The following is a 26,958-nucleotide window of genomic DNA, read 5'->3' as shown; positions in this document are numbered from 1 at the left end:
CTGGACTCTCATTATCTCATTTCTGAAGGCTTCCCATTTTCCAGCCATCCCTTTTCCTGCGAACATGTGCCTCCAATCAGCTTTCGAAAGTTCTTGCCTAATACCATCAACATTGGCCTTTCTCCAATTTATAACTTCAACTTGTAGATCTGGTCTACCCTTTTCCATCACTATTTTAAAATGAATAGAATTATGGTCACTGACCCCAAAGTGCTCCCCCACTGACACCTCAGTCACCTGCACTGCCTTATTTCCCAAGAGTAGGTCAAGTTTTGCACCTTCTCTAGTAGGTACATTCACATACTGAATCAGAAAATTGTCTTGCACGCACTTAAGAAATTCCTCTCCATCTAAACCTTTAACACTATGGCATTCCCAGTCAATGTTTGGAAAGTTAAAAATCCCCTACCATAACTACCCTATTATTCTTACAAATAGCTGAGATCTCCTTACAAGTTTGTTTCTCAATTTTCCTCTGACTATTAGGGGGTCTATAATACAATCCCAATAAGATGATCATCCCTTTCTTATTTCTCAGTTCCATCCAAATAACTTCCCTGGATGTATTTCCGGGAATATCCTCCCCCAGCACAGCTGTAATGCTATCCCTTATCAAACATGCCACTCCCCCTCCTCTCTTGCCTCGCTTTCTATCCTTTATGTAGCATTTGTATCCTGGAACATTCAGCTGTCAGTCCTGCCCATCCCTGAGCCATGTTTCTGTAATTGCTATCATCTTGAGAAGGTGGCATACAAGAAGTTCTGGGGTTTACATTGTAATGATACCTGCAACCCATTCAAAACAGTGAAAGACTTACCGATCCAGGTTTGTTCAATATACCATTTCAGTGGCAGGACGCTGAAATGTTTTGCTATAAATTCTATGCCTTATGATACTTGATCTTGGGCGGCACAGTGCTGCCTCACAGCGCCAGTGACCTAGGTTCAAATCCCACCTCAGGCAATTGTCTGTGTGGAGTTTGCACATTCTCCCCGTGTCTGCGTGGGTTTCCTCTGGGTGCTCCGGTTTCCTCCCACAGTCCAAAAACGTGCAGGTTAGGTGAATTGGCCATGCTAAATTGTCCGTAGTGTTAGGTGAAGGGGTAAATGTAGGGGAATGGGTCTGGGTGGGTTGCCCTTCAGAGGGTCGGTGTGGACTTGTTGGGCTGAAGTAAGTAATCTAATTGTACTCCACAACCACCAGGTAAAGAAGCAGCACTCCAGAAGTCACTGCTTCCAAAAAGCCTGTGGGACTACCACCTGGTGGTGTGATTTTAAACTTTTGTGCAAGTTAGGGTGGATTGGCCTTGCTAAATTATGCATGATGTGCAGGTAAGGTGCATTACTCTGGGTTAAATGTAGAGCAATGGTGGTAGGGGGTGGGTAACCGTTTGGAGGGTCGGTGTGCACTTGTGGGGCCGAAGGGAAGAGGTTTTTGAAAAGTGTATTCTGTGCCCCTTGCGCTGCAGCACATGTGCAGTGCGGCCCTGTTGACGGTGTCGCCCCGCCCCCTTTACCATCACTTTGTTTCGCTCCGCCCCTCGTTTGTTTATTAACTCCACAACGCGGAAGTGGCCATATCTGTTTCAAAGTGAATCTCCCTCCCTCATGGCAACTCTTCATAGAGTTATAGAGATGTACAGCATGGAAACAGACCCTCCGGTCCAACCCATCCCTGCCGACCAGATATCCCAACCCAATCTAGTCCCACCTGTCAGCACCCAGCCCATATCCCTCCAAACCCTTCCTATTCATATACCTATCCGAATGCCTTTTAAATGTTGCAATTGTACCAGCGTCCACCACTTCCTCTGGCAACTCATTCGACACACCGAACCACCCTGTGTGTGAAAAGGTTGCCCCTGAGGCCTCTTTTATATCTTTGCCCTCTCACCCTAAACCTATGCTCTCTCGTTCTGGACTCCCTGACCCCAGGGAAAAGACTTTGTCTAATTGTTTTATCCATGCCCCTCATGATTTTGTAAACTTCTATAAGGTCACCCCTCAACCTCCAATGCTCCAGGGAAAACAGTCCTAGTGTGTTCAGCCTCTCCCTTTAGCTCAAATCCTCCAGCACTGGCAACATCCTTGTAAATCTTTTCTGAACTCTTTCAAGATTCACAACATCTTTCCAATAGGAAGGAGACCAGAGGCCATGCTAAATTGCCCTTTGTGTTAGGAGAAGGGGTAACTGTAGAGGAATGGGTTTGGTTGGGTTGCGCTTCGGTGGGTCGATGTGCACTTGTTGGGCCGAAGGGCCTGTTTCCACACTGTAAGTAATCTAATCTAATCTAAACTGCATGCAATATTCCAACAGTGGCCTAGCCAATGTCCTATACAGCTGCAATATGACCTCCCAACTCCTGTTATCAATACTCTGACAATAAAAGAAAGCATATCAAACACCTTCTTCACTATCCTATCTACCTGCAACTCCACTTTCAAGGAGCTATGAACCTGCACTCCAAGGTCTCTTTGTTGAACAACACTCCATAGGACCTTACCATGAGTATTTCTTTCCCTCGCATTTATCTGAATTAAACTCGCATCTGCCACTTCTCAGCCTATTGGCCCATCTGGTCAAGATCCTGTTGTAATCTGAGGTAACCTTCTTCACTGTCCACAACACCTTCAATTTTGGTGTAATCTGCAAACTTACCAACTGTACCTCTTATGCTTGGATCCAAATCATAATACATTTTGTACATGACAAAAAGTAGAGGACCCAGCACTGATCCTTGTGGCACTCCACTGGTCACAGGTCTCCAGTCTGTAAAACAACCCTCCACCACCCTCTGTCTTCTACCTTTGAGCCAGTTCTGTATTCAAATGGCTAGTTCTTCCTGTATTCCGTGAGGGGTTGGGAAGGGGGAGGGTTAGATACCTTTTCTGTTTTTATTTTTAAAATGCACCCGATCCCCACAAGTAAATGCAGCAACTGCAAGTACAGCACATGCAATATTCTTCTTTGCAGCTTCACACCGGCTTTGCATCCTCTATTCTTCCTCATCCTTGGCTCCAGCACATTCGCTTCCTTCCCTCATCCCCATTCCCCTCATCCCAATTCCCCCCACCTCCCCGCTCTGAGGTTCAAGCTGACCCTGAAAGTTCGGTTTATCCCTCCATTCTTTCCCGGTTGTCTTTGGTGGGTTTTGAAAACTTTCCTAATCCTCTGAGTATAAGAGTTGGGAAGTTATGTTGTAGCTGCACCAGACATCTGGTTAGGCCACTTTTGGAATGTTATGTGTGGTTCTGGTCTCTCTGCTAGAGGAAGGATGTTGTAAAACTTGAAAGGGTTCAAAAGATTGACAAGGATGTTGTCAAGTTTTGAGCTCAATAGGGTGGGCTGTTTTCTTTCGAGTGCTGGAGGCTATGGGGTGACCCCACAAACATTTATATAAAATCATGAGGGACATGGATAGGGTAAATAGACAAGGTATTTTCCCTGGGATTGGGTCATAGGTTTAGAGTGAGGGTAGTGGGGAGATTTAAAATGGACCTTAGGGGCAATGCCTATATTCAGAGGTTGGTGTGTGTGTGTGGCATGAGCTGCCAGAGGAAGTCGTGGAGACTGGTACAATTACAGTATTTAAAAGGCATCTGGAGGAGTATATGAATAGGAAGGGTTTAGAGGGATATGGGCCAAGTGCTAGCAAATGGGACTAGATTGATTTAGGATATCTGGTTAGCATGGACGAGTTGGACTGAACAGACCGTTTCTCTGCTGAGCATTTCTGTGACTCTGACTTGCTACCAATGTTTGCCACGCCTGTATGTTCATTGCCTTGATGTTTCATTTTGCTCCCCACAGTTTGGGGACATTAACTATTTCATGTCTGGTTGTTCTGATGATCTGGGTTTCTGGGATTGGTCAATAAACACACCTGGAAATGACTCTTTGTCAATCACATAAGCAATCGTTTATTCTTTGGTACGGCCAGGTCGGTAGACTGTGATCAGCACAGAAGTATGAGTACTCCTCGAGTGCCAAAAGAATCGGATGACTTAGAGTTTGCATAGAGCTTATGTATATTGTTTATAGTCAGACATGGAGCATGATCACATAGTAACAATCTATCAGATTTCCTGAGGACCTCATGCTCTTTTGACTTGATCTATCACCATTTCTTGTAAACAACCTATTCTTGAAATCGTATTTGTCCTGCCTGGTGGATAGGGTTAAACCGTTACTTATGCGATTAATGGTTAGGGTCATATTGTTACTTCAGCATTTGCAATTTTTCACCGGATTTACGTCAGTCTGTTGTTTCTTGTTTATTCTGAGTATCTGTCTGACTCGGTTCAGACCATGTTAGCCAAGCAGCCATTTTGTCCCATCTCCCAGATGCCCACATCCTCATTCCCCCCTTTGATCGCACCACAATCACTAAAAGGAAAGGCTGATCCAAACAAATGCCCTTCAAGGTGTCCCAGCCATCAACATCCTCTAGAGTGGCACCACCATCTTCGCCTCTCATCTGGTCATTGCCATCGACAGGTGAGCCATCAAATCTATATCACTAAGGGGAGCTCATATGCTTTGCAATTAAACACCTAACAATAGCAATACTGACATACAGAGGAAAATTATTCTGATATACATAGTTAAATTGATAAGTCAATTGTACTAAGAGCCTGATCCCCAGTTTCCCCAACTGGTCCCTTCAAGGAACACCTGGATCTCGTCTTGTTTCTTAGTAATATTGCAAGTGCAGTTGGGAATGTCCATAATGCATTTATGTTGGAAAGTAGCGCAGACCCCGCCTTCCCGGGCTAGTATATAATCTGAGGCATACTGATTCTGAATAGAGTAAAGACGTAGATCTGATAATCCCAGGCTAATCTGTTCCAAAGTCTCTTTAGTCTTATTTCCTAGAACGGTTAGGCTACAAAAGAGGTAACTGCAGTTCTTTTGACTTATCACCCCTGCCGATCCTCCCAAACTCAGGGTATTCAGGATTCCCCAGCCTATTGAGTGTCCTGAATTGTTACTCAATCCCTTGGGATCCTTCCAGTTGGAGCAAGGTCAGCTGAGATGGCCCGCTGCATCCTCCTCAGATGAAGGTCCCATTGACTTGTCCACTGGTCTGTTCAAGGTACTGTTGTGGGAGCAAAGGCTCTGATAGTGACCTTATGAAGAACATCTTTGCCATCAAGGACAAGGAAATTGGTAGCTTTACCTTGACTGAAGAAATAGTAGCCTGGTTCGGTGTATAATAGGGAGGATTTGTTAAAATAGTTAACTGAAATGTTACAGCAGGGGGATCTGGTCAGGTCTACAAGAGTAAAGGAGAGTCACTTGAGCACCATAAAAAAATTGGCAAGGTGACTTGAGCACTTGCGCTGTATGGTAAGACAATGGTCCTCTGAATTCTGTTCCCATTAGGCTCTCCCTTAGCTCTTGCGACAGTATGCCACGTACAGCTTGTTGTACCCCAGCCAGTAGCATGCAGAAGGTATAAGGCCCCTTTTGTCTTACACGTGAGGGCGAGATAAGTCTCAAATAGGTGGGAGATGTTATGTGGAACATGAAGAATTGCACACCCATAGCCAGTACCATTAAAGCAATTCTCATATGATCCTGCAGTAGAGTTAAAAGATTTGGGCTAACACAGTATTGGAAAGTGATATCTCTCTTTGGAGGGTCGGCTATAGGAAGTCTGATGAATAGGTTGGGATTGGGGACTGAGGACAGGGCAAGTAAGTTATCTACCAATCGAGAAGAGTAACATACAACTGACTCTGGGGTGAAGAGCATTCCGTGGGCCTGTATTAATAAGTTCTTTGTGAACTGAGGAGTTTCCCCTATCAGGCTTCCCTTTTCTCGAGTTGGCCTGTCCTGCAAAAAGGGATGGTGTTCCCGGGTTTCCTTCAAACATTTATCATAACGGGGTTGATCATTTTTATCCTCACTAGGCTTGCGTCTGCAGGTAAAATAAAAAAGACAGGTTCGGTAACGACAAGGTAACTCTCACTGATTTCTACTGTCTAGATGGACCAAATGTTTCTGATGCAAGAGTCCATTACAATCATAAATCTTCATCACATTCCAAATACTGAAGACGTCTGGTCTGGTGCACTGGACAACATCTCCTCAGCATAGGTGGTGGATAATCTCAGATCATACCGGATCGCATCAATACTTAGTGGCTTTCCCCATCATGGTGTGGTACGTGATCAAATGGGTCAGTAGGTAGGCGATCCCCCACGTGTCCCTCCTCTTAGTTCAGGTCTCTGTAATAAGAATAGCATTAGAACAACTGCAAAATTCAAAAACCCAAATGGACAGGATCCCCTCAGATTCCAGTATTCTCTCTTCCTCTCTCCCCTTTTGATTGGTGTGGCCAGTCAATTTACAATGATGCAGATAGACCCATGCCAAGCGCCCAGCGATTTTGACCGCCGTTGGGGTGGGAAGTAAAACCTGGTAGGGGCCATCCCAACGAGGTTGGAGACCTTTGAGAGAAAGGTATGCATAATGTTGGTTAGAATAAGTTCATAACCAATCATTGCTTTGGTCATGTGGTGGAAATGGACCAAGGAGAGAGCTGAATCATTCCAAGGGGTAAGGAGCGGGCAACTGTCGTGTCTCACCTACAGGGGTGGGTCGCATCTGGAATAAGACCACAGGGAGTAGCATAACTAATGCACTGGTTAGAATTCAGAAATGGCTTGATACGATAAGGAAGTACTAGCTGCTATGACCGTTAGAATACAGAAGTAGCTCAATAAGATAACGAAATGTTAACCACACTGCTTGGGTCTCAGTGCAGGTGCAGTGGCGCTGTATGACAAGACAAAAGTGACCTAACCGTTATGACCTAAGTTGTGATCATGATCTTTAAGATAAGTGTACAAGTGTCTCTGTATTAAGCCATATGTATTAGATTACTTACAGTGTGAAAACAGGCCCTTCGGCCCAACAAGTCCACACCGACCCGCCGAAGCGCAACCCACCCATACCCCTACATTTTACCCCTTACCTAACACTACGGGCAATTTAGCATGGCCAATTCACCTGAATTGTATATAATAGGACTGTGGGAGGAAACCGGAGCACCCGGAGGAAACCCACGAAGACACGGGGAGAACGTGCAAACTCCACACAGTCAGTCGCCTGAGTCGGGAATTGAACCCGGGTCTCAGGCGCTGTGAGGCAGCAGTGCTAACCACTGTGCCGCCCATGTGTGCAGTTCTTCTGAGGAATTTGGAAGTGCATAACTTCTGTGTTTCTGGATGCTCTGCACCTGGCCAAGAGTCAAGTCGAAAACAGCCAGACTGAATTTGAGGGTTCATTGACCAATTGCGGTACTGAGAGAACCCACCAGGGGTCCAGATCTTCACTTGCAAATTCAGTTATGTGTCTTAATTTCCTGGGTGAGGAGGGATGGAAGGATACAGATTGGGAAGGGGATGGGTTAGATATCTTTTCTGTTATTATTTTATCTTTTCCTTTCTATCCTGGACTGACAGTGGTGACCTTTGTATTCTCTTTTCACAGAGTATTTGAAGATGTGAAGACAAAAGTTTCAAAATCAACAGATGGAGGGCTTAAGGCCTGAAACATCGACTCTCCTGCTCCTCGGATGCTGCCTGACCTGCTGTGCTTTTCCAGCGCCGCACTTTTTGATTCTAACTCTCCTGTGTCTGCAGTCCTCGCTTTGACGTCAATGTCTGACAGTCACTCATTCCATCGGGACCCCAACAATTTTTGACTGTGGTTGTGTGAGAAGGAGCAAAGCTTTTTGGTTCCTGTTTGAGTAAGTTTTCAGCATCAGTGGGACTGGATGAGAGAGCCTACTGTTGCAGTATACAGAGTGTGGAGCCTGAAACAATTATATACGGCCTGGAAAGAGGAACTGACGGCAGGGAGGGGCTGTACACGCATTTGTGTGCGGCTGAAGTTTCAGCCATGGAGAAGCCTGAGGAATCCCACCCTCTGGAGAAACCGTGGAAGTGTGGCGACTGCGGGAAAGGCTTCTGCGCCCCATCTGTCCTGGAGATACATTGGCGCAGTCACACCGGGGAGAGGCCATTCCCCTGCCCTGAATGCGGGAAGGGCTGTTACCAGGCCTCCGCCCTGCTGACCCACCGGCGGATCCACACGGGGGAGAGGCCCTTCAGCTGCCCCGAGTGTGGGAAGGCCTTCCGCCATTCCTCCTCCCTGCTGACACATCAGCGGGTCCACACGGGGGAGAGGCCGTACACCTGCTCAGAGTGTGGGAAGGGGTTCAGTCAGGTGAACCACCTGCGAAAACATGACCAACTCCACCCCGGGGAGAGGCCCTTCAGCTGCCCCGAGTGCGGGAAGGCCTTCCGCGATTCCTCTGCCCTGCTGAGGCACCAGCGGGTCCACACCGGGGAGAGGCCCTTCAGCTGCCCCGAGTGCAGGAAGGCCTTCCGCGATTCCTCTGCCCTGCTGAGGCACCAGCGGGTCCACTCCGGGGAGAGGCCCTTCAGCTGCCCCGAGTGCGGGAAGGCCTTCCGCGATTCCTCTGCCCTGCTGAGGCACCAGCGGATCCACACTGGGGAGAGGCCCTTCAGCTGCCCCAAGTGCGGGAAGGCCTTCTGCGATTCCTCCTCCCTCCTGAGGCATCGGCGGGTCCACACGGGGGAGAGGCCGTTCACCTGCTCAGATTGTGGGAAGAGGTTCAGTCGGGTGAGCCACCTGCGAAATCACGAGCAGCTCCATCCCGGGGAGAGGCCCTTCAGCTGTCCCGAGTGCGGGAAGGTCTTCCGCGATTCCTCTGCCCTGCTGAGGCACCAGCAGCTCCACATGCGAGAGAGGCCCTTCAACTGCCCTGAGTGCGGAAAGGCCTTCCACCATTCCTCTGCCCTGCTGAGGCACCAGCGGGTCCACACGGGGGAGAGGCCCTTCAGCTGCCCCGAGTGTGGGAAGGGCTGCACCCAGGCCTCGGACCTGCTGAAGCACCGGCTGGTCCACACGGGGGCAAAGCCCTTCAGCTGTCCCGAGTGCGGGAAGGCCTTTCGCCATTCCTCTGCCCTGCTGAGGCACCAACGAGTCCACACAGGGGAGAGGCCCTTCAGCTGCCTCAAGTGCGGGAAGGCCTTCAGCGATTCCTCCTCCCTGCTGAGGCACCAGCGGGTCCACACGAAGGAAAGGCCCTTCAGCTGCCCCAAGTGTGGGAAGGCCTTCAGCAATTCCTCCTCCATGCTGATGCATCAACGGGTCCACACGGGGGAGAGGCCCTTCACCTGCTCAGAGTGTGGGAAGGGGTTCAGTCAGGTGAGCCATCTGCAAAAACACGAACAGCTCCACTCTGGGTGGGGCTCTTCAGGCGTCCAGAATGCAGAAAGGGGTTTGCTTGCTCGGTTAAGCAGCTGACCCACCGGTGGGTCCACACAGGGTGCTATTCACCAGCTTTCAGTTTGTGAAGGGCTTCACACACTGCTCCCACCTGTAGAGGTACCAGTTCACATAGGCTCAAGTGTTGTGCAGGTTAGGGTTGATTGGCCACGCTAAATTACCCATAGTGCACAGGAATGTGCAGGTTAGGTACATTAGTTAGGGGTAAATGTAGCGCATGAGGGGTGTGGGTGGGTTACCCTTCAGAAGGTCAGTGTGGACTCGTCAGGCCGCATGGCCTCTCTCCACACTGGGGATTCTCTGAATGTAAAGGATTTTTGGATACCATCCAGGGTAGTGCGGGCCAGTGGCCACTGGCTGTTTGGAGCAAGCACAGTGCGGCAGCATGTTTTGGGCCTTGCTCCATTATGACATCTCAATGTGGAAGTTCTCTGTCAAGTTTGATTGAAACTGCCTCCCTCTGGGCAACTCTTCATCCTGGGAGGGAGGGGGACAGGGGCAGGGAGGAGGCGAAATCAATTTTTTTTTAAGGTGGGTGGGTGGGGCAACTCCAGAACTAGATGGCAAATGTTTCGGGTGAAAAGGGAAAGATATACCAAGACCTCAGGGGCAACCTTTTCATGCAATGAAGGAAAAGCTCTGCCTTTAAAATTACATTCTTGAGATTTGATATTTAAAAGGAGTTCTGGGATTAACATACCAAAAAACAGAAACACATTCTAAAAGATGAAAGATTTAATCTAAAATTGTTCAAGGTATGACATCTCCATGACACTGGACTCGTTTAGCTATAAATTCTGTGATCATGATCTTATTCTCCACAACCACTGATGAAGCGGTCTGAACATGAGTGCTTCCAAATAACTCTGTTGGATGGTGTTGTGTGGTTTTTAACTTTGTCCAGGATAGGGTGGATTGGCTGTGGTAAATTACCCATGGGGTTCTTAATCTGCATGTACCCTGTGAAGCCCCTTTCAGAATTTTACTGGCTTCAATAAGATCACTTCTGGTTTTCAGTTCATAGAAGCATACAACACAGAAACAGACCCTTCGGTCCAACTCATCCATGCTGACCAGGATTCTGAAACTAAACTAGTCCCCCGCTTTCCTGTGTTTGGCCCATATCCCTCTTAAAGCTTTCCATAGGTATGTGAAGAATAAAAGGATAACTAAGGTAGGAATAGGGCCAGTCAAAGACAGAATTGGGAAGTTGTGTGTGGATCCTGTGGAGAGCAGAGAGGTGTTAACAAATATTTCTCATCGGTCTTCACTCAGGAAACGTAGAATATTGTACAGGAGAAGAATGAGATACAAGATGTTAGACTAGAAAGGATTGAGGTTAGTAAGGAGGAGGTGCTATCAATTCTAGAAAGAGTGAAAGTAGACAAGTCTCCTGGGCTGGATGGGATTTATCCGAGGATTCTCTGGTAAGGGAGGAGATGGCAGGGCCTTTGACTTTGATCTTTGAGTCATCGTTGTCTACAGGTTTAGTACCAGAGGAGTGGAGGCGTGCAAATGTTGTGCCATTGTTCAAGAAGGGCAGTAGAGATGATCCAGGTAATTATAGACCAGTGAGCTTATGTCTGTTGTAGGGAAACTTTTTTGGAAAGGATTATAAGAGATAGGATTTATAATCATTATCAAGCAACAATTTGATTTCAGATAGTCCACATGGTTTTGTCAAAGGCAGGTCATGTCTCACAAACCTCATGTGGATGTGGTTATGGCAGTTGACGTGATGTATATGGACCTCAGTAAAGCCTTTGATAAGATTCCACGTGGTAGGCTATTGGAGAAAATGCAGAGGCATGGGATTTGGGGTGATTTAGCAGTTTAGATTAGAAACTGGCTTTCTGAAAGAAGGCAGCGAGTGGTGCTTGATGAAAAATATTCAGCCTGGAGTCCAGTTACTAGTGGTGTGCCACAAAGATCTGTTTTGTGACCACTGCTGTTTGTCATTTTTATAAATGACTTAGACGGTGATGGGTTAGTAAGTTTGCAGTTGACACTAAAGTTGGTGGAGTAGTGAACAGTGTGGAAGAATGTTACAGGTTGTTAGGGGGACTTGGATAATCTGCAGAATTGGGCTGAGAAGTAGCAAATGGAGTTGAATGCAGCTAAATGTGAGGTGATTCACTTTGGGAAGAATAACAGGAAGGCAAAATACTGGATCAATGGAAAGATTCTTGATAGTGTGAATCTTGGAGTCCATGTACATAGATCCCTGAAGGTCACCACACAGGTTCATAATGCTGTTAATAAGGCATATGGTGTGCTAGGTTTTGTTGGTAGAGGGATTGAGTTCCGGAGCCATAACGTCATGCTGCAACTATACAAAACGCTAGTGTGGCCGCACTTAGAATATTGTGTACAGTTCCGGTCACCCTATTACAGGATGTGGAAGCATTGGAAAAGGAGTAGAGATTTACCAGGATGTTGACTGGACTGGAATGAAGGTCTTAAGACTGAGAGACTTGGGTTTGTTCTCATTGGAAAGAAGGCAGTTAAGAGGGAATTTGATAGAGACAAACAAGATAATCAGAGGATTAGATAGTGTGGACAAGTGAAAGGTTTTTTCCTAGGATGATGACGTCAGCTTCTACGAGGGGCATAACTACAAATTGAGGGGTGATAGATGTAAGACCAATGTCAGAGCCAATTTCTTTACCCAGAGTGGTAAAGGTGTGGAATGTCCTGCATGTCAATGTAGTTAATTCAGCCATATTGAGATTTACATAATCCTTGGATAAGTACATGGATGATGATGGGATAATGTAGGGGGATGAGCTTAGATTAGTTCAAGGCCAGCATAACATTGAGGGCTGAAGGCCTGTTCTGCACTGTATAGTTCTATGATTCAAGATTGGATACAGACAGACCCCATACCTTTCATGCATTGTCTGGGCTGAGATGTCACCTATTTTTATAAAACCTAAAGTCATCCTGAGAATGTGACTTAAAAGATGTTCTAGGATTTACATATTAATGAACCAAAACCCATTCTAAAACATGGAAGACTTAACAGTAATCTAGGTTTGTTCAATAAAGCATAGCAGTTGCATTACACTGAACTTTTGCTATAAATTGTGTCTCATGATCCTGCCACATAGCTACCCGATGAAGGAGCAGCGCTCTATAAAAGCTAGTGCTTCCAAATAAACCTGTTGGACTATAAGCTGGTGTTGTGAGATTTTTAACTTTGTCCACTCCAGTCAAACACCGGCACCTCCACATAGTTTCTAGTGGACACAGCCCACACCTCCCAGTGCTGCCAGGAAACTGTACAATGCCGATGAAACAACATAGTACCTGCACTCGCAAAAAATTTACAATTTCTAACAATACTAGCTCCTCTTTCACTGCTCCGTCTGATACACAACATTGGAAACTTAGTGCAGGAGGCTGAAAGAAATGAGCAGCTTTAAAACAAAAACCACTTGGAGCTCAAAGCCTTCAATGAGAGTCTGAGCCCAGTGGTAAGTTCTAGTGTGACCCACCTTTGTGACAGCTTCAGATACCCCCAGCAAAAAGGCAGAGAAAAAGTAGTTTTTTAAAAAAAAAGCCCAAGGTCAAGGCACACACACTCCCCCTCCCCTTATTTACTATCGGTCAGCACTGAGTTGTCCCTTTGTAATTGGATGCTTGGTACAGCCTGAACCCATATGAAGTATTGCCTCACTTAGCAATTTCATCCTATACCCTGTATCCAAATAAGTTTCTCACTTCTGTGCCTCTGGAGTCACATGGAGGCCAGACCAGGTAAAGGTTGCAGCTGAGTGAATCCTTTCCCACAACAGCCGTTTCCGTCCCTAAAAAGGACAAGAGTGAATCAGATGGGGGTTTCTCCACTCCAGCCCGAAAATGGTTTTATGGTTAGATTCTGAATTTCACATTTCTGACCAAATTCCAATTCCACCATCTGCAGTGGCAGGATTCAAACCCGGGGAGTCACCGGAACTGGGTTGGTAATCCAGTCGATAATGGTATTCGGCCATTGTTCCCTAGGGGTTTAGATAGGGTTGACAGTGAGAACCTTTTTCCGCTAATGGAGTCAGTTGTTACTAGGGGACACAGCTTTAAATTAAGGGGTGGTAGGTATAGGACAGATGTTAGGGGTAGATTCTTTACTCAGCGGGTTGAGAGTTCATGGAATGCCCTGCCGTAGCAGTGGTGAACTCTCCCTCTTCATGGTCATTTAAGCAGGCATTGGATAGGCATATGGAGGTTATTGGGCTAGTGTAGGTTAGGTAGGCTTCGGTCGGCGCAACATCGAGGGCTGAAGGGCCTGTACTGCGCTGTATTTTTCTATGTTCTATGTTCTATCCCCCCTGCGATGGCACATGAACTCACTGGTGTCTCCGCAGGAGGGAGGAGCGGGTGAAGCCCTTCCCGCACTGAAAGCAGGTGAAGGGCCACTCCCTGGTGTGACCCTGTCAGTACCTCAGCAGGGCAGAGGAATAGCTGAAGGCCTTCCCACACTCAGGGCAGCTGAAGGGCCTCTCCCCAGTGTGGATGCACCAATGAGTCTCCATGGCAGATGGAGCACGAAGGCCTTTCCCACAGTCACCACACTTCCATGGTTTCTCCATGGGGCAGAATTCCTCTGGTTTTTCCATCCTGTACACATCACATGTAGAGCCCCTCTCTGACGTGAATTCCGCTTTCCAGGCCATATAATTGTATCAGGCTCCATGTTCAGTGCGCTGCATAGTCAGGTCTCTCATCCAGTTCCACTGATACTGAAAACGCACACAAACAGGAACCAAAAAGCTTTGCTCCTTCTCACAGAATCATAGTCAAAAATTGTTCCGGTCCCAATAGATTGAGTGACTGTCAGACATTAATGTCAAAGTGGGGACAGCAGTTACTGGACGGTCAGTGTCAAAAGGTCCGGTGCTGGAAAAGCACAGCAGGTCAGGCGGCATCTGAGGAGCAGGAGATCAATGTTTCATGGATAAGCCCTTCATCTTCAAATAATCAGTAAAAATAGATTATAAAAGTCATCACTGGCAGTGCAGGATAGAAATTCAGAACAAGCAATTCTACTTTTTGCAGAATATTCTTTTTTGTCATTTCACAAAATTGAAAGCAGCATCCCACTCTTTAGATTACTTACAGTGTGGAAACAGGCCCAACAAATCCACACCGACCCACTGAAGCACAACCCAACCAGACCCATTCCCCTAGATTTACCCCTTCACCTAACACTATGTGCAATTTAGCATAGCCAATTCACCTAACTGGCACATTTTTGGTCTGTGGGAAGAAACCCACACAAACACGGGGAGAATGTGCAAACTCCACACAGTCAGTCACCTGAGGCAGGAGCAGAGACCTAGGTCTCTGACGCTGTGAGGCAGCAGTGCGAACCACCGTGCCGCCCACTCTCTCCCTCTGTTCTCGTTCCACTCTAATTCTCCTGAAGGTACTAATTCAGGATCTTACAGGGGCAGAAAAGCATAAGTGTCATGAATGACATCCCTCTGCATTTTGGATAACTCCACCTGAAAGTTAATATCTTTCACAACACTGGGATACTGCTGAGAGTCAGCAAGTATGATTGTGGGAAGCAAATAAAAAATAACGAGTTTGCAATAACACCTTCCCTTCAGAGAATCACCACAGTATGGAAGCAGGCCACTCCACCCAACGAGTCCACATCGACCCTCCAAAGGGTAACCCACCCACACCCAATACCTTACCCCTATTGCTCCACATTTACCCCTGACTAATACACCTAACCTGCACATCCCTGGGCACTGTGGGTAACTTAACACTGTCAATCCACCCCAATCCGGACGAAGTTAAAAATCACACAACACCAGGTTAGAGTCCAACAGATTTATTTGGAAGGACCAGAGTTCGGAGTACTTCTTCATCAGTTGGTTGTGGAGAATAAGATCATAAGGCACAAAATTTTTAGAAAAACATTAGTGCCCTGCTACTGAAACGATATATTGAACAAACCTGGACTGTTAAGTCTTCCATCTTTCAGAATGGGTTGCAATTATCATTAATATGTAAATCCAAGAAATTCTTGTTGGTCACCTTCTCGAGATAATGCAAGGTTTTATAGCAAAAGGTGACATCTCAGCTCAGACAATGCATAAAGGTGTACGGTCAGGTCAAATTCTGGGGGCTAGATTAGAGCGGTGCTGGAAAAGCACAGCAGTTCAGGCAGCATCCGAGGAGCAGTAAAATCGACGTTTCGGGCAAAACCCTTAATCAGGATTACAAGCAGAGTGCGTGAAAGGTGGAAGATAAAAGGGTGAAAGTAGCATAGAGTACAATAGGTGAGTGGGGGAGCGGAGGAAGGTGGTCAGGGAGGAGGGTGGAATGGATAGGTGGAAAAGAAGATAGGCAGGTAGGACAAGTCATGAGGACAGTGTTGAGCTGGAAGTTTGGAACTGGGGTGAGATGGGGGAAGGGAAAATGAGGAAACTGTTGAAGTCCACATTGATGCCCTGGGGTTGAAGTGTTCCGAGGCAGAAGATTCTTCTTCCTCCAGGCGTCTGGTGGTGAGGGAGCAGTGGTGAAGGAGGCCCAGGACCCCCATGTCCTCGGCAGAGTGGGAGGGGGAGTTGAAATGTTGGGCCACAGGGCGGTGTGGTTGATTGATGTGGGTGTCCCAGAGATGTTCCCGATAGCGCTCTGTTAGGAGGCGTCCAGTCTCCCCAATGTAGAGGAGACCGCATCGGGAGCAACAGAAAAATTTATGACATTGGTGGATTTAGAGGTAAAACTTTGATGGATGTGGAAAGCTTCTTGAGGGTCTTGAATGGAGGTGAGGGAGGTGGTGTGGGTGCAGGTTTTGCAATTCCTGCGGTGGCAGGGGAAGGTGCCAGGATGGGAGGGTGGGTTGTAGGGGGGCATAGACCTGACCAGGTAGTCACGGAGGGAATGGTCTTTGCAGAAGGCGGAAAGGGGTGGGGAATGAAATCTATCCCTGGTGGTGGGGTCCGTTTGGAGGAAATGTCAGCGGATGATTTGGTTTATGCGAAGGTTGATAGGGTGGAAGGGACGTTCTGTCCTTGTTATGGTTGGAGGGGTGGGGTCTGAGGGCGGAGGTGCGGGATGTGGACGAGATGTGTTGGAGGGCATGTTTAACCATGTGGGAAGGGAAATTGTGGTCTCCAAAGGAGGAGGCCATCTGGTGTGTTCTGTGGTGGAACTAGTCCTGTGAATAGATACGGCAGAGGCGGAGGAATTGGGAATATGGGATGGCATTTTTGCAGGAGGTAGGGTGGGAAGAGGTGTAATCCAGGTAGCTGTGGGAGTCGGTGGATTTGTAAAAAAACGTCAGCGTCAAGTCAGTCATCATTAATGGAGATGGAAAGATCCAGGAAGGGGAGGGAGGTGACAGAGGTGGTCCGGGTAAATTTAAGGTCGGGGTGGAATGTGTTGGCAAAGTTAATGAATTGCTCAACCTTTTCGTGGGAGCACGAGGTGGCGCCAATGCAGTCATCAATGTAGCGGAGGAAGGGGTGGGGAGTGGTGCCGGTGTAATTACTGAAGATGGACTGATCTACGTAGCCAAAGAGACAGGCATAGTGGGGCCCATAGCTACCCCTTTGGTCTGGCCAGGTCAAATTCTGTCTGTATCCCAATTTTGAGTCAGATTGGTTTTACATCCAAAGTAGAATTTGCAAAATATTACATGGATTCACTGCCTGAATTTGAGAAAAATAGAATGTATCTGCAAATATAATTTTGCAAATTCAAATTCACCCCCATGGACTTATATGTGTGTATGTGCACGAGAGAGAAAAAAGTCTATTTCTTTGCTGTATATTAAAAAAACAGTGAGGGGTAAACAGCACAAGCGCCAGTAAAAGCAGATGGAAAGTGAGTGTAAAATGTGACTATGACAGGACAGGCCCCACATTCCTTCCCCTCCGTCCCCCCCACAACCTGCCTCACCTTTCACCTCCCGGGCCCAGTACCTTCCAGGTGGCCCCATAGTTGACACAGGGGCCGCCCCACGACCAGTAGAACTCCACCACCCAGGCGGCCGACCAGTTCCCAAGCAGGCCCTTAACCCCATCCGCCTCCAGAATGGTCACCGGCTCCTGCCTGCTGTACAGCCGGCCGGTGTGGCCGTGACACAGCAGCTGCACCAGGAAGGCGGCGGTGACCAGTGACGGGGGTCTGCCCCGGGCCGCACGGCGCCATTTTCCTAACGGCCGCCGCTTCCCCGCTCGAGCGACTTCTCCTCCCAACCGCCTTCACCCCCGCGTGACGTCTGCACGGGGGGATGGGCGGGGCCGGGGGAGCCTCACCGTCACCAAGCAACAGCCACCTCGCGCTACAACTGCTCATTCACAAAAACAAACTCTCCTGTCTCGCTCTGCAGCTGCAGGGGGGACACTGCCACGTTTCGAGGAGCCCTGTCTACATTGGGAAAGCTCACGGCTCCATTTAAACAGATATTCCGACATCTAACGGAACGGCCTCATATCTAAAGGGAAAATCTGCATTTTAAAGGGCATGGACATCTTAAGGATATTTCTGCAAATAAAGAGATTTAAAGGACAAGATTATATTTCAAATGGATGCGGGCATTCAAAGGAATATCTTAATATGTAAAGTGACGCAGTCATATCTAAATGAATATATATTTTGAGGAGAATTTGTCCTATTTATAAGCAGAAATATCCCTTTAAGAGACAATGGGTGTGAATTCTCTCTGTGTCCCAATGTTGAGTCAGATTGATATTTTTCTTAGAAAAGCTCTGCATTTAAATTACATTCCGGAGAAGGTAATTTATAGATAAGGGTGCAGGTTAGGGTGGATTGGCTGCACTATATTACCCATAGTGACCAGGGATGTGTAGGTTAGGGTGGACTGGTCAAGGGAAATATGGAGTAAAGGGGTGGGTATGGGTGGGATGCTCTTCGGAGGGCCATTGTGGGATAGATGGGCTGAATGGCCTGCTTCCACAATGTGGGGGGAGTCATAGAAACCTGACAATGGAGCATTTTATCTGCAAGCCCCTTTCAGAATTCTACTGGTTTCAATAAGATCACTTCTGGTTCGTAGAGACATATAGAACTGAAACAGACCATTCGCCCAACTCATCCATGCCGATCAGGATTCCCAAACTAAACTAGTCCCACTTGCCTGCATTTGGCCCGTATCCCTCTTAAACCTTTCTATTCATGTACCCATCCAAATGTCACTTAAACGTTGTAACTGTCCCTGCATCTACCACTTCCACACACAAACCACCCTCCGTCAAAACATTGCCCCTCAGGTTCCTTTTAAATCTCTTTCCTCTCACCTTCAAAAAAATGCCCCTGGTTTCAAGCTCCCCCTTTTGCTATTCACCTTACCTCCACTCCTCATGATTTTATAAATCTCAATGAGGTCACCCCGCATCCTCCTGTGAAAAAAGTCCCAGCCTCTCCTTCTAACTTCAACCCTCCAGTCCTGGCAACGTCCTAGTAAATCTTTACCGAACCCTCTTAATAGAATTCTTCCTATTACAGGGCCACCAGAAATGTACTCAGTACCCGGAAAGTGTCCTCACCAACATCCTGCACAACATAATGTCTCATCTCCTATAATCAATGGTGTGAACAGTGAAGGCAATAATGCTGGATGACTTCTTAGCCGCCATGTCTACCAGTGATGCAACTTTCAAAGAACTATATACCTGAACTTCCTGCCCACGTCTCACTGTTTTGCAATACGACCCAAGGTCCTACCATTAATTGTACATGTCCTGCGCTTCCTTGTTTTAGCAAAACGCAACCCCTTGCTTTTGTTCATGCCACTCTCATACACACATTCACCCTCCAGCACTCTCACAGGCTTATATTCCATCACACTCACAATTCACCAAGCATGCAAACACTCTCATGTGCACTCTCACGCACAAAATCACACTCTCCACACTCAGTGCACTGCACCAGTAGGGTGTCTCATCCAGATCGATTAATGCTGAAAATATACTGAAACAAGAACCAAAAAGCTTTGCTCCTTCTCACAGAATCATAGTTGAAAATTATTGAGGTCCCGATGGATTGAGTGATTGTCAGACATTGACGTCAAAGTGAGGACTGCAGAGGCTGGAGAGTCAACGTTAAAAAGTACGATGCTGGAAAAGCACAGCAGGTCAGGTAGCATCTGAGGAACATAAGGCCTTCATCTGTTGATTTTGAAACTTCTGTCTTCAGATCTTCAAATAATCTGCAAAAAGAGAGACTACAAAAGTTATCACTGTCAGTCCAGGGTAGAAATTCAGAACAAGCAATTCTACTTTCTGCAGAATATTCTTTTCTTTTGTTATTCCACAAAATTTAAAGCATCACCCCACATTCTCTCTCCTTCTCTGTTCTCACTCCGCTCTAACTAATCCTTCTGAAGGTGCTGATTCAGAATCTTACAGGGGCAAAAAAGCAAAAACATCAGGCCTGACATCTCTCTGAATTTTGGGTAACTCCACCTGAAAGTTAATATCTTTCACAATATTGGGCTCCTGCTGAGCATGAGCAGGTCTGATTTTGGAAAGCAAAAAAAAAAGTATGTCAATTCAGGGTGAACCTGCAATTCAGCTTCTTGAGGAACAACCAGACATGAAGTGGTTAACATCCCCAGAAAGGTGGGAACAAAATGAGACATCAAGGCATTAACACCAAAACTCTTCAGTATAACTCTTCTATTCCAGTAAGGGCACAACGTCCTCGATAGCTGCTCTGAAAGTCCAGTCTTTACAACGACGATTAGAGTCATATAGCATGGAAAGAGACCCTTCGATCCAACTCGTCTGTGCCAAACAGATATCCTAAATTAATGTAGGACAATTTGCCTGCATGTGGTCCATATCCCTCTAAACACTTCCTATGCATGTATCCATCCAGATGCCTTTTAAAAGGCCCTTCTCATCTCAAATTTATGCCTTCTAGTTTTGAGCTCCCCTACCCTGGGATAAAGACCTTGGGTATTCACCCTATCCATGCCCCTTATGAATGTCTATAAGGTCACCCCTCAGCCTCCGATGCTCCAGGGAAAATTATCCTCAGCCTATTCAGCCTCTTCTTGTAGCTCAAACCCTCCAACTCTGGCAACAGCCTTGTAAATCTTTTCCAATCCCATTTAAAGTTTCACAATATCTTTCCTATAACAGGGAGACCAGAAATGAACGCAATCTTCCAATTGTGGCCTAACCAATGTCCTGTACAGTCGCAACACTCCTCCCAACTCCTATACTCAATGCTCTGGCCAATAAAGGAAAGCATACCAAATGCCTTCTTCAATGTCCTGTCTACCTGAGACTCCACTTTCAAGGAACTATGAACCTGCACTCTGAGGTCTCTTTGTTTTGCAAAACTCCCTTTAACTGTGTCAGTCCTGCCTGGATTGCTTGACCAAAATGCAAACCACACACTTCTCTAAATTAAAAACCATCTGCCACTCCTTGGCCCATCAGATCAATTCTAATTTACAGTGAACTCTCTTTCCTCTCTTATTCCTTTGAAGCTGAACATCTCTATCCCACACACTCTCCCTCCATTCTCATTTTACTGAACCTAATCCCTGCTGTACCTCATTCTGAAGGGTGTGGTTCATGCTGATTAACAGGGCCACACTTAGGGGGTTCTAATTAAAAGATATATAATCCTGACTAGCCTGGACAGAGTGGATGTTGGAAAGATGATTGCATTGGTTGGTGAGACTAGAACCAGTGAGCACAGCCTGAGAGTAAAGAGAAAACCTTTCAGAACGGAGACAAGGAGAAATCTCTTCAGCCAGAAAGTGGTGAATGAATGGAATTCATTGCCAGAGTAGGCTGAGGAGAACAGGTCATTGAGGATATTTAAGACTGAGATAGATAGGTTCTAGAGTATCAAGGAGATCGAGGGTTACGGAGACAGAGTGAGAGAATGGGGTTGAGAAACGTATCAGCCTTGATTGAATGGCAGAGCAGACGCGATGGGCTGAATGGCCTAACTTCTGCTCCTATGTCTTATGGTCTCTTGCCGTCCTGGACACAGATTATGAGAATTGGGAGCAAGAGTCAACCAGTTGGCCTTTCAAGCCTGCACCAGCATTCAACAGATCATAACTCGATATGAATCTACCAACGTCTAGGTGGATAGGCTGGGACTTTTTCACTGGAGCACAGGAGGTTGAGAGGTGATCTTACAGGGGTTTATAAAATCATGTGGGGCATAGATGAGATGACCGCTGGGTATCTTTTCCCTAGGATGGAGGTTTCAAGATTAGGCAGCAAATTTGAAGGTGAGAGGAGAAAGATTTTAAAAAGGCATGAGGGGCACTGTTTTCTTTTGTGTGTGGAATGAAGGTCCAGAGGAAGTGGTGGATGCAGGTACAGGAACAACATTTAAAAGCCATTTGGATAGGTACATGAACAGGAAAGGTTCGGAGGGATATGGGCCAAACACTGGCAGGCGGGACTAGTTTAGTTTGTGTGAATGTAGTCAGCATGGACTGGTTGGACTGAATGGTCTGTTTCTGTGCTGTATGACTCTGTAACTGTTCTGTACCGGTCTTAAAACCATTTTCTTGCCTTTCCGCATAAACATCCACTTCTTTGTTGTTAAAAAATTAGATGAACTCAGCCTTGAATATATTCAGTATCCCCATAACTGCAGGAAGACAGCCCCACTTCTGAACTCAATTTCTCTTGCTAAGATACCACTTGCCTTGCTGATTGCTTGCTGCACCCATCTGACAACTGGTATTGACTGATTTCAAAGGACACTGAGGCCTCTTTGTTCATCCACACATCGTTCCTGATGAAGGACTTGCGCCCGAAACATCAACTCTCCAGCTCCTTGGATGCTGCCTGACCTGCTGTGCTTTTCCAGTACCACTCTTTTGACTCTGATCTCCAGCATCACCACATCCCAATATATCACCATTTAAACAATACACCTCCTGTCTGCTTTGTTTTTTCACAGCAAAAGCTGTAACTTTACATTGTGGTACTGCATTTGCCACCTGTTTGCAAATTGTGGTCTTCTCTACATCAGGGAGACAGAGTGTAAACTTGGGGAACAGTTCGCTGTGCATCACAGCTGAGTCCACAAAGTCCAACCAGACCTCCGAGTCACCACCCATTTTAATTCCCCTTTGTGGAAAATGTGCGAAAGTGTTGCTTCTACAGAAGTCGCATACTCTGAAGTCTGTGGGCAATCAAGGGAGGAAGTGCTGCTTCTGCAAAAGTCAAAAGACTCAGCTATCAAGGGGAGGGGGAGGTGGATGTTGCTCGCTAACAATAGACCACAGAAGAGTGTGCAATTTGTCACAAACAAGAAACTGGATAGGATAGGGTAACCAAATAAGGCAAGAAATAAACATGGATAAGGGGCACTGAAGAAAGAGTAAGGAGAGAAATAACCAAAGGCAGAGAGTTACGCATACTTGTGATAGGTTTGACGCTTTGCATGCTAAGCCAATAAAGTAAAAGAGACTCACTGAAACTGTATAAAATGGCACTAATAGTGTTCTGGGCTGTGCCTAATTTGTGGACACCCGCTCTTGCAAGAACATATGAATAAAGATTGCTTTGGAATTTGACTCGGACGAAAATTATTTGGCAGTGAGCTTCATCCCTTACACCTTCCCATTCCCTTTCTGACATGACCATCTTAGGCCTCCTCCATTGTCACAATGAACCAAACCACAAATTGAAGGAACAACACCTCATCTTCCACCTGGACAGCCTACAGCCCGAAGGACTCAACATTGAGTGCTCCAATTTCAAAACAAAATCTCCCATCCCATCCCATCCCTTGACTCCATTCCCAGCCCCACCCTCCTCCCTGCCACCAACCAGTTTCATTCCTCCCATTGACAACCAGGTTGTACCCTCTGCCTGTCTTCACCTATCGCCACTTCACCACCCTGCCCCCAGTTCACCCTTTATTCACATCTCTTCCCAAACCCACACCCCCGTCATGAAGAAACCGAAACGTTGACTTCTCCTCTTCCTAATGCTGCCTGGCTTGCTGTGTTCTTCCAGCCTCCTGCCTGTCTATTTTGCCCATTGCGACACAGAACCTGGATCACATTTCCAAATGCCAAATGCCCTGTGGCTTGACATTGTATTGCTTTTGCATTTTTTCTGGCTGCTCAACTTTTCTATTTCTTTTCACCTATTGGCGGATGAATGTGGGGTAAAAACAAGGACTGCATATGCTGGAAACCAGAGTCGAGATTAGAATGGTGCTGGTAAAGCACAGCAGGTCAGGCAGCATCCAAGGAGTGGGGAGTTGGGTGGGGGGGGTGGTGGTGGTGGGGGGCAATAGTGGAGTCCAGAACTGGAGAGCATAGGTTTAGGGTCCTAAATGGCCATGTTTTCGCACAGAGGGTGGTATGTGTATAGAATGATCTGGGTAAAAACAATGACTGCCGATTCTGGATTAGTGGTGCTGGAAAAGCATAGCAGTTCAGGCAGCATCTGAGGAGCAGTAAATTCGATGTTTTGGGCAAAAGCCCTTCATCAGGAATACTCTGCCTGTATTCCTGATGAAGAGCTTTTGCCCGAAATGTCGAGTTTACTGCTCCTCGGATGCTGCCTGAACTGCTGTGCTTTTCCAGCACCACTAATCCAGGATATAGAATGATCTGTCAGAGGAAGCGGTGGAGGCTGATACAAATAGAATATTTAAAATACATTTGGATAGGGATCTGAATAGGAAGGATTGAGAGGGATGGCAAGGGGTGGCACGGTGGCACAGTGGTTAGCACTGCTGCCTCACAGCGCCAGCGACCTGGGTTCAATTCCCGACTCAGGCGACTGACTGTGTGGAGTTTGCACGTTCTCCCCGTGTCTGCGTGGGTTTCCTCCGGGTGCTCCGGTTTCCTCCCACAGTCCAAAGATGTGCAGGTCAGGTGAATTGGCCATGCTAAATTGCCCGTAGTGCTAGGTAAGGGGTAAATGTAGGGGTATGGGTGGGTTGCGCTTCGGCGGGTCGGTGTGGACTTGTTGGGCCGAAGGGCCTGTTTCCATACTGTAAGTAATCTAATCTAGATTAATTTAGGATATCTGGTCAGCATGGACCGAAGGGCTGTTTCTGTGCTCTACAAATCTATGACTCTTTCAACAGAGTTAGAACCAATTTCATGAGACTACGAATCGGCTATTCACCCCTTCCAGCCTGTCCTGAGCTGTGGCCTAACTGCGCATATTTCAATGCAAGTTTCAGGAAGATTTCTGCAGCTCTTTTTTTAAAAAAATGAATGTGCTTTCAGACTTCAATAATGTTTCTGAATATATCATTTTAGATATTCTCAATTTTAAAGATCAATCATTTGTCACCCCTCCTGACTCCCAGGTAGAATCACCATCATCCATTCTCTCTCTCTCTCTCTCTTCTGAGAAGGGCTTGATACAGCGATCAAAGAGGACTAGAGGCTGGTGAAAGGATGGGGGTTGATGGGAAGAAAAGAGCGAATGGATTGGGGGCAGGCAGAGGGTGCCGTATAGAGAAACAGAAAATGGACAGTGTGCAGAGGATGGGTTAGAAAAAGACTGGGGGGACAGAGGGTGTCGTGTAGAGAAATAGAAAATGGGCAGGGTGCAGAAGGTGGGTTAGGGAAACACTAGGAGGACAGAGAATGGTGGGCAGAAAGAGAAGCACCTGCAGGGCAGAGGATGGGGGGCAAAGAGAGACAATGGGGGCAGAGAATGGTGGAGGGGGACAAGAGAGAATGGGGTGCAGAGCATTGTGAGTAGAGCAAGATGGAATGGTGTGGAGTGCAGAGTGTGTGGAGAGAGAGAATGGACAGGGGCAGTGGGTGGGGGGGAAGAGAGAATGAACAGGACAATGGCGGGGAGAGAGAGAATGGACAGGGCAGTGGCGGGGAGAGAGAGAATGGACAGGGCAGTGACGGAGGGAGAGAGAGAATGGACAGGAGTCAGTGGATGGCAGGAGAATGGACAGAGGGCAGAATGTAGGTGGAGAAAGAGAATAGATGGGGAACAGCGGGATGGAGAGCAGAAGGTGTGGGGGAGAGAGAAAGTGCATGGGGAGGCAGAGGTTGGGAAGAGGGACTGGACAGTGTGTAGAGAATGGGGGACAGAGAGAGAGAGAGTGAAAGAGAGGGAGAGAGAGAGGACGGAGGGCCATGGGTGGTGGGGGAATGGACAGGGGGGACTGTGGGTGGCAGGGGGGAATGGACAAGGGGATGTGGTGGGAGGCAGGTGCAAAGGCCAGGGACCACAGTGATGGTGGGGGAATGGACAGGGACGCTGTGGGGATCTTTGTGCCTTGGATTGAGGGGCTGGTGGTGAAAACATCCCAGCCACTCCTAGCATCCCCTTCTCTACACACACACAGTGCTGATTTTTGAGTTTGTGTGGGATGCTGTTCGGAGGATCAGTATGGACCCGATGGGCTGAATGGCCTGCTCCCACTGTAGTAATCCTATGGTTACCAGAACTGTAAAACCAGCAACTTCTAATTGAAGTAAAAGACCAGGAGCCAATCTTTAAGCAGTTTTCCATTTATTCACTTGATTTGCCCTTTCAACATCCCTTGAATTTAAAATGTTCCATTGTGTCTTTAATTATGATCCATGAAAAGCAGCATCCAGTCTCGTCTAAGTGCAGAACCAACTCAACTGACTGAACACGCATAACAACTTTTCTGTCTACTCTTTAGATGTGACATCCTCTCCCTCTCTCTCTCTCTGTTGACCCAACAGGATTACCAGGGCTGGAAGTACCACTCTCGGAAAACGATTGCTGGTCTACAGTTTGCTTCTGCTGCTTAACCTAAGGATTTAAAAGCTGCTAACCTGATCTTGCATAAAGCACAAAAACAGACTGTTCGACCGTGCCGGCGCAGAGGATAAATTTCACTTGGAATAGATCACAAAATAACAACAGGCACCAGTCCCACAACTCTGTGTTATCCATGGAGGGAGGGGGAAAGGGAGGAGAAATACAGTGTTTTACTTTCAGACATTGGAGGGGAGGACAATGTTTCAGCCAGTGTGAAGTTAAAATTAAATCCTGTGCTTTTTAAAAAAAAACTTAGCCTGCATTGACTTGTGGGTAATATAAAATGGAGAAAAGGGAGCTTGGAAATTTTCCTTCCCCCCCCCGTCTCGCCGCCCCCCTCCAACCGACACACGCGCACAATTCCCACTGCTCAGCCTCAGTGCTACCCCTTCTGTCCATGATTAAAATCTGGAAAGATGATGGTATTGATAGTGAGGAGGGTGGTCTCCGGCTACACTCTGATATCAACCAAAAGGGGTAAAAGGGGCAGAACGATGGAATTTATCTCCAGGCATTCTGGGAAATGTAATAAGGAAAGGAAATAAGCAATAAATAGTAGGTTCCTGAGGAACAAAGGGACCTTGCTGTCCAGAGATTCCTGAAGGCGTCAGTACAGATAAAATGAAGGGTGGTGAGGAAGGCATAGATTTGTACTTAGGCCACAACTCTATGACCACCCACTTCATTTGAAACCTTTCACTGCCCTTTACAACACCCTGTTAGGGTTCAGAAAGTACCAGGTCCTGACACTTCCTTCCTCACGTTCCTGTGCATTTTAAATCAATAATACCAGTTGTATGTTACTGGGTTAATACTTTAAACAGACAGACCTATCCAATATAATCAGAATTTCTATTCGATACAGACAGTGAT

At 46.9% G+C, this 26,958-nt stretch overlaps 1 protein-coding gene across 2 annotated transcripts in view; it reads left to right on the top strand.

Moving 5' to 3' along the window:
• LOC132807098 (zinc finger protein 850-like) overlaps positions 1-26,958 on the top strand; it is a 72,831-nt gene that overhangs the window by 20,138 nt on the left and 25,735 nt on the right. Inside the window, exons 3-4 of one of the 2 annotated variants that reach the window (XR_009641921.1) lie at positions 5,993-6,169; positions 26,007-26,428. Coding sequence is in view for 1 of the 2 variants with exons in the window: in XM_060821400.1 (XP_060677383.1) it covers positions 7,913-9,242 (1,330 nt within the window). In the remaining variant the exon portion in view is untranslated. Of the gene's footprint in view, positions 1-5,992; positions 6,170-7,501; positions 9,243-26,006; positions 26,429-26,958 lie in introns of those variants that run through there. The other variant, XM_060821400.1, reaches the window with a different exon arrangement.

This window comes from Hemiscyllium ocellatum (genome assembly GCF_020745735.1).
Source record: "Hemiscyllium ocellatum isolate sHemOce1 chromosome 27 unlocalized genomic scaffold, sHemOce1.pat.X.cur. SUPER_27_unloc_1, whole genome shotgun sequence".
Lineage (NCBI taxonomy): Eukaryota > Metazoa > Chordata > Chondrichthyes > Orectolobiformes > Hemiscylliidae > Hemiscyllium > Hemiscyllium ocellatum.
The sequence above is the reverse complement of the archived record's forward strand: the minus strand, read 5'-3'. Positions and strand labels throughout refer to the sequence as shown.